Here is an 11,679-nt window from a genome sequence, read left to right on the forward strand (position 1 = left end):
GTCAGAGCGCCAGTCCGCCCACACAGGTTGCCGCTCAACTCCATCATAAATCGTGGAGTTGATTTGAATTAGCTACCTATAGTTATGCATAGAGAGTCCTGCTTCCTCTCCACATCACAGCATTAACACACTCCAGTATCCTATATCTGATAAATCAAATCAAATGCATTTGTCACATACACATGTTAATGCAAGTGTTGTGAAATGCTTGTGCTTCTAGTTCCAAGCATTCAGTAATAACCAACGAGTAATCTGACCTAACAATTTCACAGCAACTACAAGTGTAAAGGAATTAATATGAATATGTACATAAAAATACATAAATGAGTGGATGGTATAGAGTACAGTAACAGCATTATATAAAGTGACATTGTTTAAAGCAAGATGATGGCAAGATGGATGGTATAGAGTACAGTATATACATCTGAGATGAGTAATGTAGGGTAAGTAAACATTATATAATATAAAGTGGCTAGTGATAAATTGATTACATACATTTTTCCATTATTAAAGTGGCTGGAGTTGAGTCAGTATGCTGGTAGCAGCCACTCAATGTTAGTGATGGCTGTTTAACAGTCTGATGGCCTTGAGATAGAAACTGTTTTTCAGGGTGAACAGGCAGTGACTCGGGTGGTTGTTGTCCCTGATGATATTTTTGGCCTTCCTGTGACATCGGGTGGTGTAGGTGTCCTGGAGGGCAGGTAGTTTTCCCCCGGTGATGTGTTGTGCAGACCTCACTACCTGCTGCTGTGCCTTCTTCACCACGCTGTCTGTGTGGGTGGACCATTTCAGTTTGTCTGTGATGTGTACGCCGAGGAACTTAAAACTCTCCACCCTCTCCACTACTGTCCCGTCAATGTAGATAGGGGGCTGCTCCCTCAAGTCCATGATCATGAGGTTATTTTCCTGACACCACACCTCGAGGGCCCTCACCTTCTCCCTGTTGGCCGTCTCGTCGTTGTTGGTAATCAAGTCTACCACTGTAGTGTTGTCTGCAAACTTGATGATTGAGTTGGAGGCGTGCTTGGCCACGCAGTCGTGGATGAACAGGGAGTACAGGAGAGGGCTGAGAACGCACCCTTGTAGGGACCCAGTTTTAAGGATCAGCGGGGTGGAGATGTTGTTACCTACCCTCACCACCTGGGGGCGGCCAGTCAGGAAGTCCAGGACCCAGTTGCACTGGGCGGGGTCGAGACCCAGGGTCTCGAGCTTAATGGCGAGTTTGTAGGGTACTATGGTGTTAAATGCTGAGTTGTAATCAATGAACACCATTCTTACATAGGTATTCCTCTTGTCCAGATGGGTTAGGGCAGTGTGCAGTGTGATGGCGTCATCTGTGGACCTATTGGGGCGGTAAGCAAATTGGAGTGGGTCTATGGTGTCAGGTAGGGTGGAGGTCATATGGTCCTTGACTAGTCTCTCAAAGCACTTCATGATGACGGAAGTGAGTGCTACATTTAGATCGGAAGAAGGTGCTACAATTAGTCATTTAGCTCAGTTACCTTAGCTTTCTTGGGAACAGGAACAATGGTGGCCCTCTTGAAGCATGTGGGGACAGCAGACTGGGATAAGGATTGATTGAATATGTCTGTAAACATACCAGCCAGCTGGTCTGCGCATGCCCTGAGGACGCGGCCGGGGATGCCTTCTGGGCCTGAAGCCTTGCAAGGGTTAACGCGTTTAAATGTTTTACTCACGTTGGCTGGGGCTGGTTTTTCTTTTGTAGTCCGTGATTGACTGTAGACACTGCCACATACTTCTCGTGTCTGAGCCGTTGAATTGCGACTCCACTTTGTCTCTGTACTGACACTTAGCTTGTTTGATTGCCTTGCGGAAGGAATAGCTACACTGTCTGTATTCGGTCATGTTTCCGGTCACCTTGCCCTGATTAAAAGCAGTGGTTCGCAAGTTCAGTATTGCACAAATGCTGCCATCAATCCATGGTATCTGGTTGGGGAATGTTTTAATAGATGCTGTGGGTACAACATCCCAGATGCACTTGCTAATAAACTAGCACACCGAATCAGCTTATTCGTCAATGTTGTTGCTCGCCACAATGCGGAACATATCCCAGTCCACGTCATCGAAGCAATCTTGAAGCGTGGAATCCGATTGCTCGGACCAGCGTTGAACAGACCTGAGCGCGGGAGCTTCCTGTTTTAGTTTCTGTCTATAGGCTGGAAGCAACAAAACAGAGTCGGGGTCAGCTTTTCCGAAGGGGGGGGGGGGGGGCCTTAAATGCGTTGTGGAAGTTAGAATAACAGTGGTCTCGGGTTTTGCCAGCCCTGGTAGCACAATTGATATGCTGATAGAATTTGCGATGCCTTGTTTTCAGATTAACCTGGGTGTGTGTATGTGTGTGGCTATCCGTGCGTGCGTGCGTGATACAGTCACTCCACCGACATGTCATGATTTGAAGATGTGAACTGCAGTTGGTGTTGCGTGAGAATATTATCTCCTGCTTAGCTGTGAGGATCGTCTCTATGCTCTCCAGGTCTTGACAGGTACGCACCACACCACACCATCCAATGCCAGGTAACATTATGTTTAGGGACTTTGTTCCCTTTGATGGGCTGCTTTGCTCAAAGGCCATCGCCTTCAGGAAGTGCCTCAGGGAATGTATGTGTGTGTGTACCCAAAAGCCCTAACCTGGGAATACCTGGAAACACCAGTTGTTCAGTGAGTCAGTCAATCATTCAGTCAGTCAGTGTGACCGGAATCACTGTGTGTACTTCTATGTACATGTTCAGTCACATTTTGGACGTTAACCAAAAGAGCATAACGTGGCAGACAGAGACATGTCAGACAACTCTGGGGGTGTGACAATGTGTTAATTGCTATTTGTATTGGACAACTGCTGCATTTCAGGGACTAGCTGTCCCAACCTTTGTGGTTAAAGGACAGCCATATGTTTGTGAATGGCTCCTTCTTAGTCATCTGGCTGATAATTGTCATGAAAATACACACACACACACACACAGTATGTCAGATGGTTAAAGTGGAACTGGTCTAACCGAGGAAGTATACTTATGTAAATATGTCACTGTGTGACCTGACCACTGTTTGAACACTGTGTGAAAAACTACTACAAACTGTCGAGAAATTAAGAAAGACATTGTTAGAAGGAAGTAGAGAAAATAGTAATTTATTAATAACTTATAATTTCTTTACATTCGTAAGACAGGAGTGTGGACTTGAGGAGTGGTGAGGGTTGAAACCAAGATGGCTTCTCCCACCGACAGTTCTTCTCTCAGGAATGAGAGAAAGCCAAATCCACCCATAATTTTGATTATTTTCTAAAACAACAAAAAACTGCATTTCACAGAATTTCCCTGAAGAGGCAAGGCCTCCTTTTTTGTTAACATCTCCCAGACTTTGTAAGCCTTGAACACAGATAAGCATTCATTTGCATTAACCCTAATTGTTCCTCACTAAACACCAACAGAAAGTAGCCATCTTAAATTGGCTTCATTAAAGGTATTTCCACCAAACTTAACAAATTACAACTCACGTTTCTTAACATAGGCATGCACTGACAGTTTCAGTGATTTGTTGTAGAATTATTTTTGCAATGGTTCAATTTGGGTAGAATTGTGATAGAAGGTGAAAGCATAGCTCGGGGAAAGCCCTTTGAGGGTTAATGCACAATAACACATCTATGTACAGAACTAAGGCATACAACCTGACTGATTTGTGTGAGGGTGGGGGCAAAAAACGCCTGTCGGCTGAAATTACATTTAAAGCAAATATGATATATATTACACATATACACAATTTTACGATTCTTGGAAAACCTCCTAAATTTTTTGGCATAATAAACTTAGATACTGATCAATATACAGTTGGTTGGCTTACATGAAATAAGATTTAAAAAATAATAATCAGTACCCACTTGTTGCAAAGGGTATATACTAGACAAGAACAAGACTTTACTGTATTGTCTTTTATATTAAGATATATACACTTGTATAAATGATTAAAATGACTCCACACATGTAAAATCGAGTTCAATACACTGTGCCGTCTAACCCTGGGATGTTTCAACCCCAAACAGGCAAGTCTTCGCAGAAGACAAGTAATATGCACCCCAAAAAAATTATGAAGGTGCAAGTACTAGCCCAAAAAACAAAAAAGTATTTAGAATCATATATATGTTCAGATAGAACAATCATGTCTCTTTGGCACACCAGCCTTTCGTCGTGAAGCTAAACGTACACATGACCATCAGATCACTTAACGTCTCTTTCAAAGCATTGACATCATTTTTTTTAGGCAAAAACCTCATTGAGTCCAATAGCAATATATGGTTCTAGAAAGTTCATGTGCTTTGTCTTTCTTTCGCTTCCCCCTCTTCTCTCTCTTTCTTTATTTGTCCCCATTTTTGCAGCAGCTGTTTGTGAGCCCTCGGGCAGATCGACCACGTGCCCCCTTCAGAGTCCATGCTTGGCAGCTGTCACCTCAAGCCAACTGTGTCAACAACGGCATGATGTCACCGTGTCACAACAGGTGATAGAAATAAAGTAGAGAAACATTTCAGCGTTTCATGAGGTTTCATTACACCTCTGAGCCAGCAAGGGGGTGATGGTGGCGCTGCCTCACGTGGACTCCAGGGGGTCCAGCTGGAAGACGTTGTGGTTGGTGGGGGTGGTGAAGTACAGAGGTTGTGTGGGGGTCACCACCCGGTTATCACAGGGGCTCTTCAGGCCCAGGGTGCGCTCAAAGTCCAGGAGTTGGCCCATGAAGTTGAAGTTGGGCGAGATGTTGGACTTCTTCATCTTGACGATGTCGTAGGCGTCGTTCATGGACAGGTTGAGCTTCTGCATGAGGTAGGCTACAGTTACCGTCACGGAGCGGCTGATGCCGGCCAGACAGTGGACCAGGACGCCACATTTTTGACCGCGAGCCTCATCTGAGAAGGACAGGAACAAAGAGGAAGAACAAGTTACATACTTTTGTCAGATATTCATAATTTGTATTTAGAGAAAACACAAGAGCAACACAAAACAGATAGATATTCTGAAAATGAGAAATGCCTACTGTGAAGAGACTAGTGTAAGGGAAACAACAGTCACATTTAAGTAGTAGACTTAATGTTAATGCTGTAGTCCTAAATGCTAATCGGTTGTAGTCAACATTGACTGGACCGTTTCCACGTTTAAGCAGCAGAAGTCTGAAATGATCGTAACAGTCTCCCACACACGTCAATCGCCAAACGGCTGCGGTCTGGTACTCTGCGCATAAACAGAGCCGACATTCTTTCATTTGGTCAGGAGTACCACAACTTGGAAATGTACTATTAACGCTCTATCAAGTCATTCTTCAGCAGGCCCGGTTACTTGACAATGGTGCCATTTGGGCGTGTAAACGTAGGAGTCATGAGGGCACCCTGTCAGGGCTTACAGGATGTCAACAGAGCCTGTAAATGGCTCTCTTTGTGAAAGGAAAACATCGCTGCACTGTCCTAGATTACTTTCAATGGCCGTTTCCTTCCTGTTGTGTTCAAATTACCCCCCCCCTCCCCCTCTCCAATTTCTACACAGGCCTTTGTATTACAATTACACAAGGCTGGGGGTAAACTAGGCCCCGGCTACAGACAAAAAAGCAGACAGGAAGTATTCCATTGAAGTTTAATCATTGTAATTGTAGTTTATAGTACGGACCATACAGCTAGAATAGTATTTCTCTGCTTGGCACAACAGCATGAATCTTGTGCCCTCTGTAAATCCCTCCTTAACTGGCTTAATAAGAAAGTACCCAAGGACACCTATTAGCACAACAATAACGAAATAACTTCCTGGTGATATGACCATATCTTACTAATAAGACGTCTGTGCTGTGGGCCTGTGGCTTTCTTTCACTTGCTAGGCCAATCACTGCTATATAGGCGTAAATATACAACTACATTTATTACCCTCAATTCATTCTGTGGTGATGTAAAATAAGTCTGCTTTATATACATATTAACCCTGCACCTTAAAATAAATTGTTGTGTGTAAAATATAATTTGAGAGCTATCAGTGTGCTTGAATAGAAGGTATTGTGCTTACCTATGAAGCCAATGGCCTCTGGGAAGAACTGTGACAGATTCTGGCTCCAGTGATCTGAGATGGGGATCTGCTTGTACTTGAATTCCCCTGCGTTCTCGAACATGTTGGGCAGGTTGGGAGTCACGTTCAGAATGTACTTGATGCCAAACTCTTCCAGAATATCCAGGTTGGTGGAATCCTTGGCGCAGCCCAGGTAGAGGTGCGGGAGGATCTCCACTGGGAAGGAGGGCTGGGGGTTGGAGAGGGGACTGCCGTCTGAGTCTGTGGCGCTGCTCGGGTCTCGGTCGATGTCGGACTCGATATCCGAGGAGTCTGAGCTTATCCGCAGCCCCCCGAGGCCGAGCACCTGGGCCGTAGGAGAACTGCTGTTGAAAGAGCCGACCAGATTGGTCTCGCACTGGGCAGGGAACTCGGCTTGGAATTTGCTGAAACCACCTGTAAGATGAATTAAATAATAGTGTTAGACAAATCCATTGATTAAAAACAGGCCTCGGCTACTCTATGTTGTGACCTAACACATCTTCATTATCCTATGCGTTTTTGCGCAAAATTGCACCCAAAATATCACTTATTCATTATTATTCACCAAATTTGGCCTACATTTTGGTGTGAAATGTGTGCTTCAGGAAAGAATAACAAAACTCACCCTCAAGGTAAAAAGCCTTGTAGCCCTCGTCTTTCATCCTCTTCAGGAGCAAGCCCAGCACCGAGCCCCCATTGACATTTTCGTTCCATTCCCTGCTGTATTCGTCATATAGCACAATGGTATCCGTCTTGCACCTCCGCGCAAATCTCTCCCGGTCCTCGCCGTTTGAGAGCAAGGACTTGATGGAAAGATTGCCCTTCTTCAGCCGCCGGAGCATCAGGCTCGGGATGGCCACGTTAATCGCCGTTTCGACGTGCGAGGACTCGTATAGCTCCTGCGCTCTGCAGTCCATTACCAACAGGCAGTCTTTGCGCGTCTTGAGGTGCTCCTGCAGCCACTCCACGGTCTTGCTGATAGCCATTACCGATTCGAACTGAACGGGCTTGAGCTTGTCGAGCATTTAGCAACAAAAAACAATTGTCACTTCACCGCAGGAAAATGATGTGCTTGGTCCCTTTTAGGCTACCGCAAAAAAACGTCCACAACAACAGAACGTTATGAGGACTGGATCATTGAAGAAACCGCAACGCAGACTGATCGAGATAAAATATATTCTGGAATAATTTAAGAAATTAAAAATGATATATTGTTTTTCTCACGACCGTGGCTGTTTTGTAGGCCTAGTTTGAAACGAAATCAACAAAACAAGATTGTTTCTTAAATATCCGACTGTAGATTGCCTATAGGCCTACACTAGAGCAGTAACACTCATTCATGCAGCTGCGTGAAGAATGTCCCATGTATTTATCAATGACTCACTGGCCAGCACAGACGTTGTCTTCGTGTTATATAACTGCCGCTTTCGCATAGAAAATATTATTCTTCTGTAAAAATCTAAATAAGAGGGATTGATTGCAGTTCAGTTACAGATGCAAAGCACTTGCATTTCCAATAATGTATTCTGTTGTCGTCTATTCCTAACGTTCTCGTTGTGAATAAGCGTATTTTGTTCTTGTCGACACTGGCTCGTCGATGTGCTCTCTGCAGCGACAAACTAGTGAATGGTTACAAACCCGAGGCGTTTCAATGGATACATTATATCGGCCAGCCAATCAGAGGGTGCCGAGCAGTCGTCGCCCTGGAAACGGGGCCGGGTGGAACGGACTGTGGTGATGAATTGTTAATAACTTTGTCATTCACAAAAAAAAGCAAAGAATTTCCGCTCCGGATAAAGTGAGTTCAAACAAACAGAAGTGGCACTGCAGGGGAAGGAAGGAGAGGGCTATTACTTTAGTGCGTAGAGGGGGATCCTACCTTGTGCTCAGATTTCTTAATGCCAAAGTTGCGCTATGACAAGTTTATTGCACGGTGAGGCAGAGTTTTAGAGACAATTTATTTGGGGACAGGAGGCACGATTGAATTTTGGAACCCCAGTGAATGTATTTATTTTTCATTGTTGTAATTTTTGTCAATTAAATCAACTATTTTATGATTCCATAAAATGTTAAAGGATATAATTATTTAATTAATATATTGCAATTAAGTCTTCTAATTGAACATGCTCTATAAAGTAGATTCCAATGTAGGCATATTGGGCGCGAAAGGTTGTTCATAATGCATGCTTAATTCGAGTATCCGTGCCAAAAGTGCACCTGCAGTAGGTAGGCCTATAATGCTAGCCTAGGCTACACAGGATGGTCTTTTGACCAATCACATCATATATTTTCACATAAGCTCTTTTTCAGAGCTGATCTGATTAGTCAACAGACCAATTAGTAAAACAAATCAGAATTGGGCTGCTCGTGTAAATTCAGCCACAGAGGATTAATAAATATGTTGGTTTTCTGAAACAGAAGTGCGTGGGTTGGATGCTATAGCACCTCTCGTCTGGGTCTATTTTGATCAGTTCGTTACACTACTCCTTCGGCTCCAGATCTTTGTGTGGGTGCAATTTCCATTTTATCATGAACATCTCTCGCGATCTCTTTCTCTGTTAGAACAAATCATTAAAACATTAAACAATTAAAATACTACATCAAAACCACACAATTGCACTACAGTCAACCGGATCTACAGCATTATAACATACACATGTGGTTTTGACTCAGTCATAACGAAACCAACGTTTACTGTGTCATCAAAAGCAACTGTTCGATCCGTTGGACCCGCTAATGGCCGTGCTAAATCTAAATTATGTCCCATTAATAAACACTAGAAGGCCAATCAGCGGTGGAATCGGCCAATCAGCTGTGGAATCGGACATTCCAACGGACTTTCCTACACATGATTACCTCAATGAATACATATTTCTTTGCAACTTAATACGGAATTTTAACTTCCACGCTTGCACTTTCAAGTTTGTGTAGGCCTAAATACATTGCCAATAACATTGCACAAATGAATGTGGCTACTCCAATGAACCATAGCTGCTGATTATTTGATCATCTAAAATCCCCCCAACTAATCCAAAAATGGAACAACAAAACAGACGCCATATGCAGGAAGGGGATTCTAATATCTAAGAATGTTTCTATATTAACTATACAACATATACATTTTTTTGTAAGTGAACAATAGAGGGAGAGTTCCCTAAATTCAAACATAAATACAAAAAAATTGACTTGTTAAATGTTGACTTAAGTTGTTAAAAAGCCTTCATAACAATGTCATTAAAAAACATAACATGCCAGGTTATGGTGACAATAGTGATAATCTTTTGCCTTAGCTGTCTGTGTCTGATATACATAATTTAACAAAATAATCCTATTTTTAGAGTAAATAGTGCACAGGGCTATCCACACACACACACACACACACACACACACACACACACACACACACACACACACACACACACACACACACACACACACACACACACACACACACACACACACACACACACACACACACACACACACACACACACACACACACACACACACACACACACACACACACACACACACACACACACACACACACGATCCTCTCAGGCGGAGGCATGTGTGTACATTTTCAGAGCAGTTAACATATGAAATGTGAAGCAGCAGACCTTTGCCCTTCCCCCTGTCACATTCAAATAGTCCCCTAGTAGACAGTGCTCTGGCTGAATGGAGCCAAGCTATTTCCTTTCAGGTTCAAATACATTCTCTCTTTCAGGAACAAATGCCCCCTGCCCCCTTTTCCTCCATCCACCCTCTCTCCATTCCCTCTCTCTCTATAGCCTCTATATCCCTCCCTCCCTCCCTCCCACCCGTTAATCTACTTACCCTCCTTGTTTCTCAGCCACTGGGTGCTTGTTGACTGACCAGGAAATCCTTTGTTCGTTCACAAAAGCTCCCTGTATCTAGGAGTTATGGGGTCTGGACTGGAGCTGTGCCGCTGTACAGATGGGGTTGGGGAGGGAGGGTCTGTGTCTGTGTGTGTGATAATGTGTATGTGTCTGTGTGTGTGCCTGTGTGTGTGATAATGCGTGTGTGTCTGTGTGTGTGATAATGTGTGTCTGTGTGTGTGATAATGCGTGTGTGTCTGTGTGTGTGATAATGTGTGTGTGTCTGTGTGTGTGATAATGCGTGTGTGCCTGTGTGTGTGATAATGCGTGTGTGTCTGTGTGTGTGATAATGCGTGTGTGTCTGTGATGTGTGTGCTAATGTGTGTGTGTCTGTGTGATTGGTAATGTGTGTGTGCCTGTGTGTGTGTCTGTGTGTGTGATAATGCATGCGTGTCTGTGTGTGTGATAATGTGTGTGTGTGTCTGTGTGATAATGCGTGTGTGTCTGTGTGTGTGATAATGTGTGTGTGTCTGTGTGTGTGATAATGTGTGTGTGTCTGTGTGTGTGTCTGTGTGTGTGATAATGCGTGTGTGTCTGTGTGTGTGATAATGTGTGTGTGCTAATGTGTGTGATAATGCGTGTGTGTCTGTGTGTGTGATAATGCGTGTGTGTCTGTGTGTGCGATAATGTGTGTTGGCTGAACAGTGCAGCAGCTTATCTTTAACTATGAGCTGTTCCTGATATTTAACTTCTTGTAAATTCCTTTGGTGGGCCACTAATGGAGAGAAAGTTCCAGACACCCCAGAAAAGACAACACAGAGACCTGTCAGACTACTGTCACTGGCTGATAACAGAGACCTGTCAGACTACTGTCACTGGTTGATAACAGAGACCTGTCAGACTACTGTCACTGGTTGATAACAGAGACCTGTCAGACTACTGTCACTGGTTGATAACAGAGACCTGTCAGACTACTGTCACTGGTTGATAACAGAGACCTGTCAGACTACTGTCACTGGTTGATAACAGAGACCTGTCAGACTACTGTCACTGGCTGATAACAACAGAGACCTGTCAGACTACTGTCACTGGTTGATAACAGAGACCTGTCAGACTACTGTCACTGGCTGATAACAGAGACCTGTCAGACTACTGTCACTGGTTGATAACAGAGACCTGAGACTACTGTCACTGGCTGATAACAGAGACCTGTGTACTGTCACAGACTACTGTCACTGGTTGATAACAGAGACCTGTCAGACTACTGTCACTGGCTGATAACAACAGAGACCTGTCAGACTACTGTCACTGGCTGATAACAGAGACCTGTCAGACTACTGTCACTGGCTGATAACAACAGAGACCTGTCAGACTACTGTCACTGGTTGATAACAGAGACCTGTCAGACTACTGTCACTGGCTGATAACAGAGACCTGTCAGACTACTGTCACTGGTTGATAACAGAGACCTGTCAGACTACTGTCACTGGTTGATAACAGAGACCTGTCAGACTACTGTCACTGGCTGATAACAACAGAGACCTGTCAGACTACTGTCACTGGCTGATAACAACAGAGACCTGTCAGACTACTGTCACTGGCTGATAACAACAGAGACCTGTCAGACTACTGTCACTGGCTGATAACAACAGAGACCTGTCAGACTACTGTCACTGGCTGATAACAACAGAGACCTGTCAGACTACTGTCACTGGCTGATAACAACAGAGACCTGTCAGACTACTGTCACTGGTTGATAACAGAGACCTGTC

The 11,679-nt window shown here is 44.0% G+C and overlaps 1 protein-coding gene across 1 annotated transcript; it reads right to left on the minus strand.

Annotated features, from left to right (window-relative positions):
- Positions 1–3,129: 3,129 nt before the first annotated feature.
- dusp6 (dual specificity phosphatase 6) lies at positions 3,130–8,048 on the minus strand. The gene is made up of 3 exons (XM_046345569.1): positions 6,694–8,048; positions 6,048–6,482; positions 3,130–4,909 (listed from the first exon to the last, which is right to left on the minus strand). Exons 1-3 carry the CDS (start codon positions 7,091–7,093, stop codon positions 4,596–4,598), a joined length of 1,149 nt encoding a protein of 382 aa, XP_046201525.1. The 5' UTR covers positions 7,094–8,048; the 3' UTR covers positions 3,130–4,595.
- Between the last annotated feature and the right edge of the window lie 3,631 nt (positions 8,049–11,679).

The sequence above is a fragment of the Oncorhynchus gorbuscha genome, linkage group LG01, assembly GCF_021184085.1.
Source record: "Oncorhynchus gorbuscha isolate QuinsamMale2020 ecotype Even-year linkage group LG01, OgorEven_v1.0, whole genome shotgun sequence".
Classification (NCBI taxonomy): domain Eukaryota; kingdom Metazoa; phylum Chordata; class Actinopteri; order Salmoniformes; family Salmonidae; genus Oncorhynchus; species Oncorhynchus gorbuscha.

Excerpts from the sequence above, each read along its gene's own strand:
- dusp6 (XM_046345569.1), bottom strand. The coding sequence starts at position 7,093 with ATGCTCGACAAGCTCAAGCCCGTTCAGTTCGAATCGGTAATGGCTATC. Across the intron at positions 6,483-6,693 it reads CAAGGCTTTTTACCTTGAGG|GTGGTTTCAGCAAATTCCAA; the intron begins GTGAGTTTTGTT and ends TTCATCTTACAG. Across the intron at positions 4,910-6,047 it reads AGAGGCCATTGGCTTCATAG|ATGAGGCTCGCGGTCAAAAA; the intron begins GTAAGCACAATA and ends TGTCCTTCTCAG.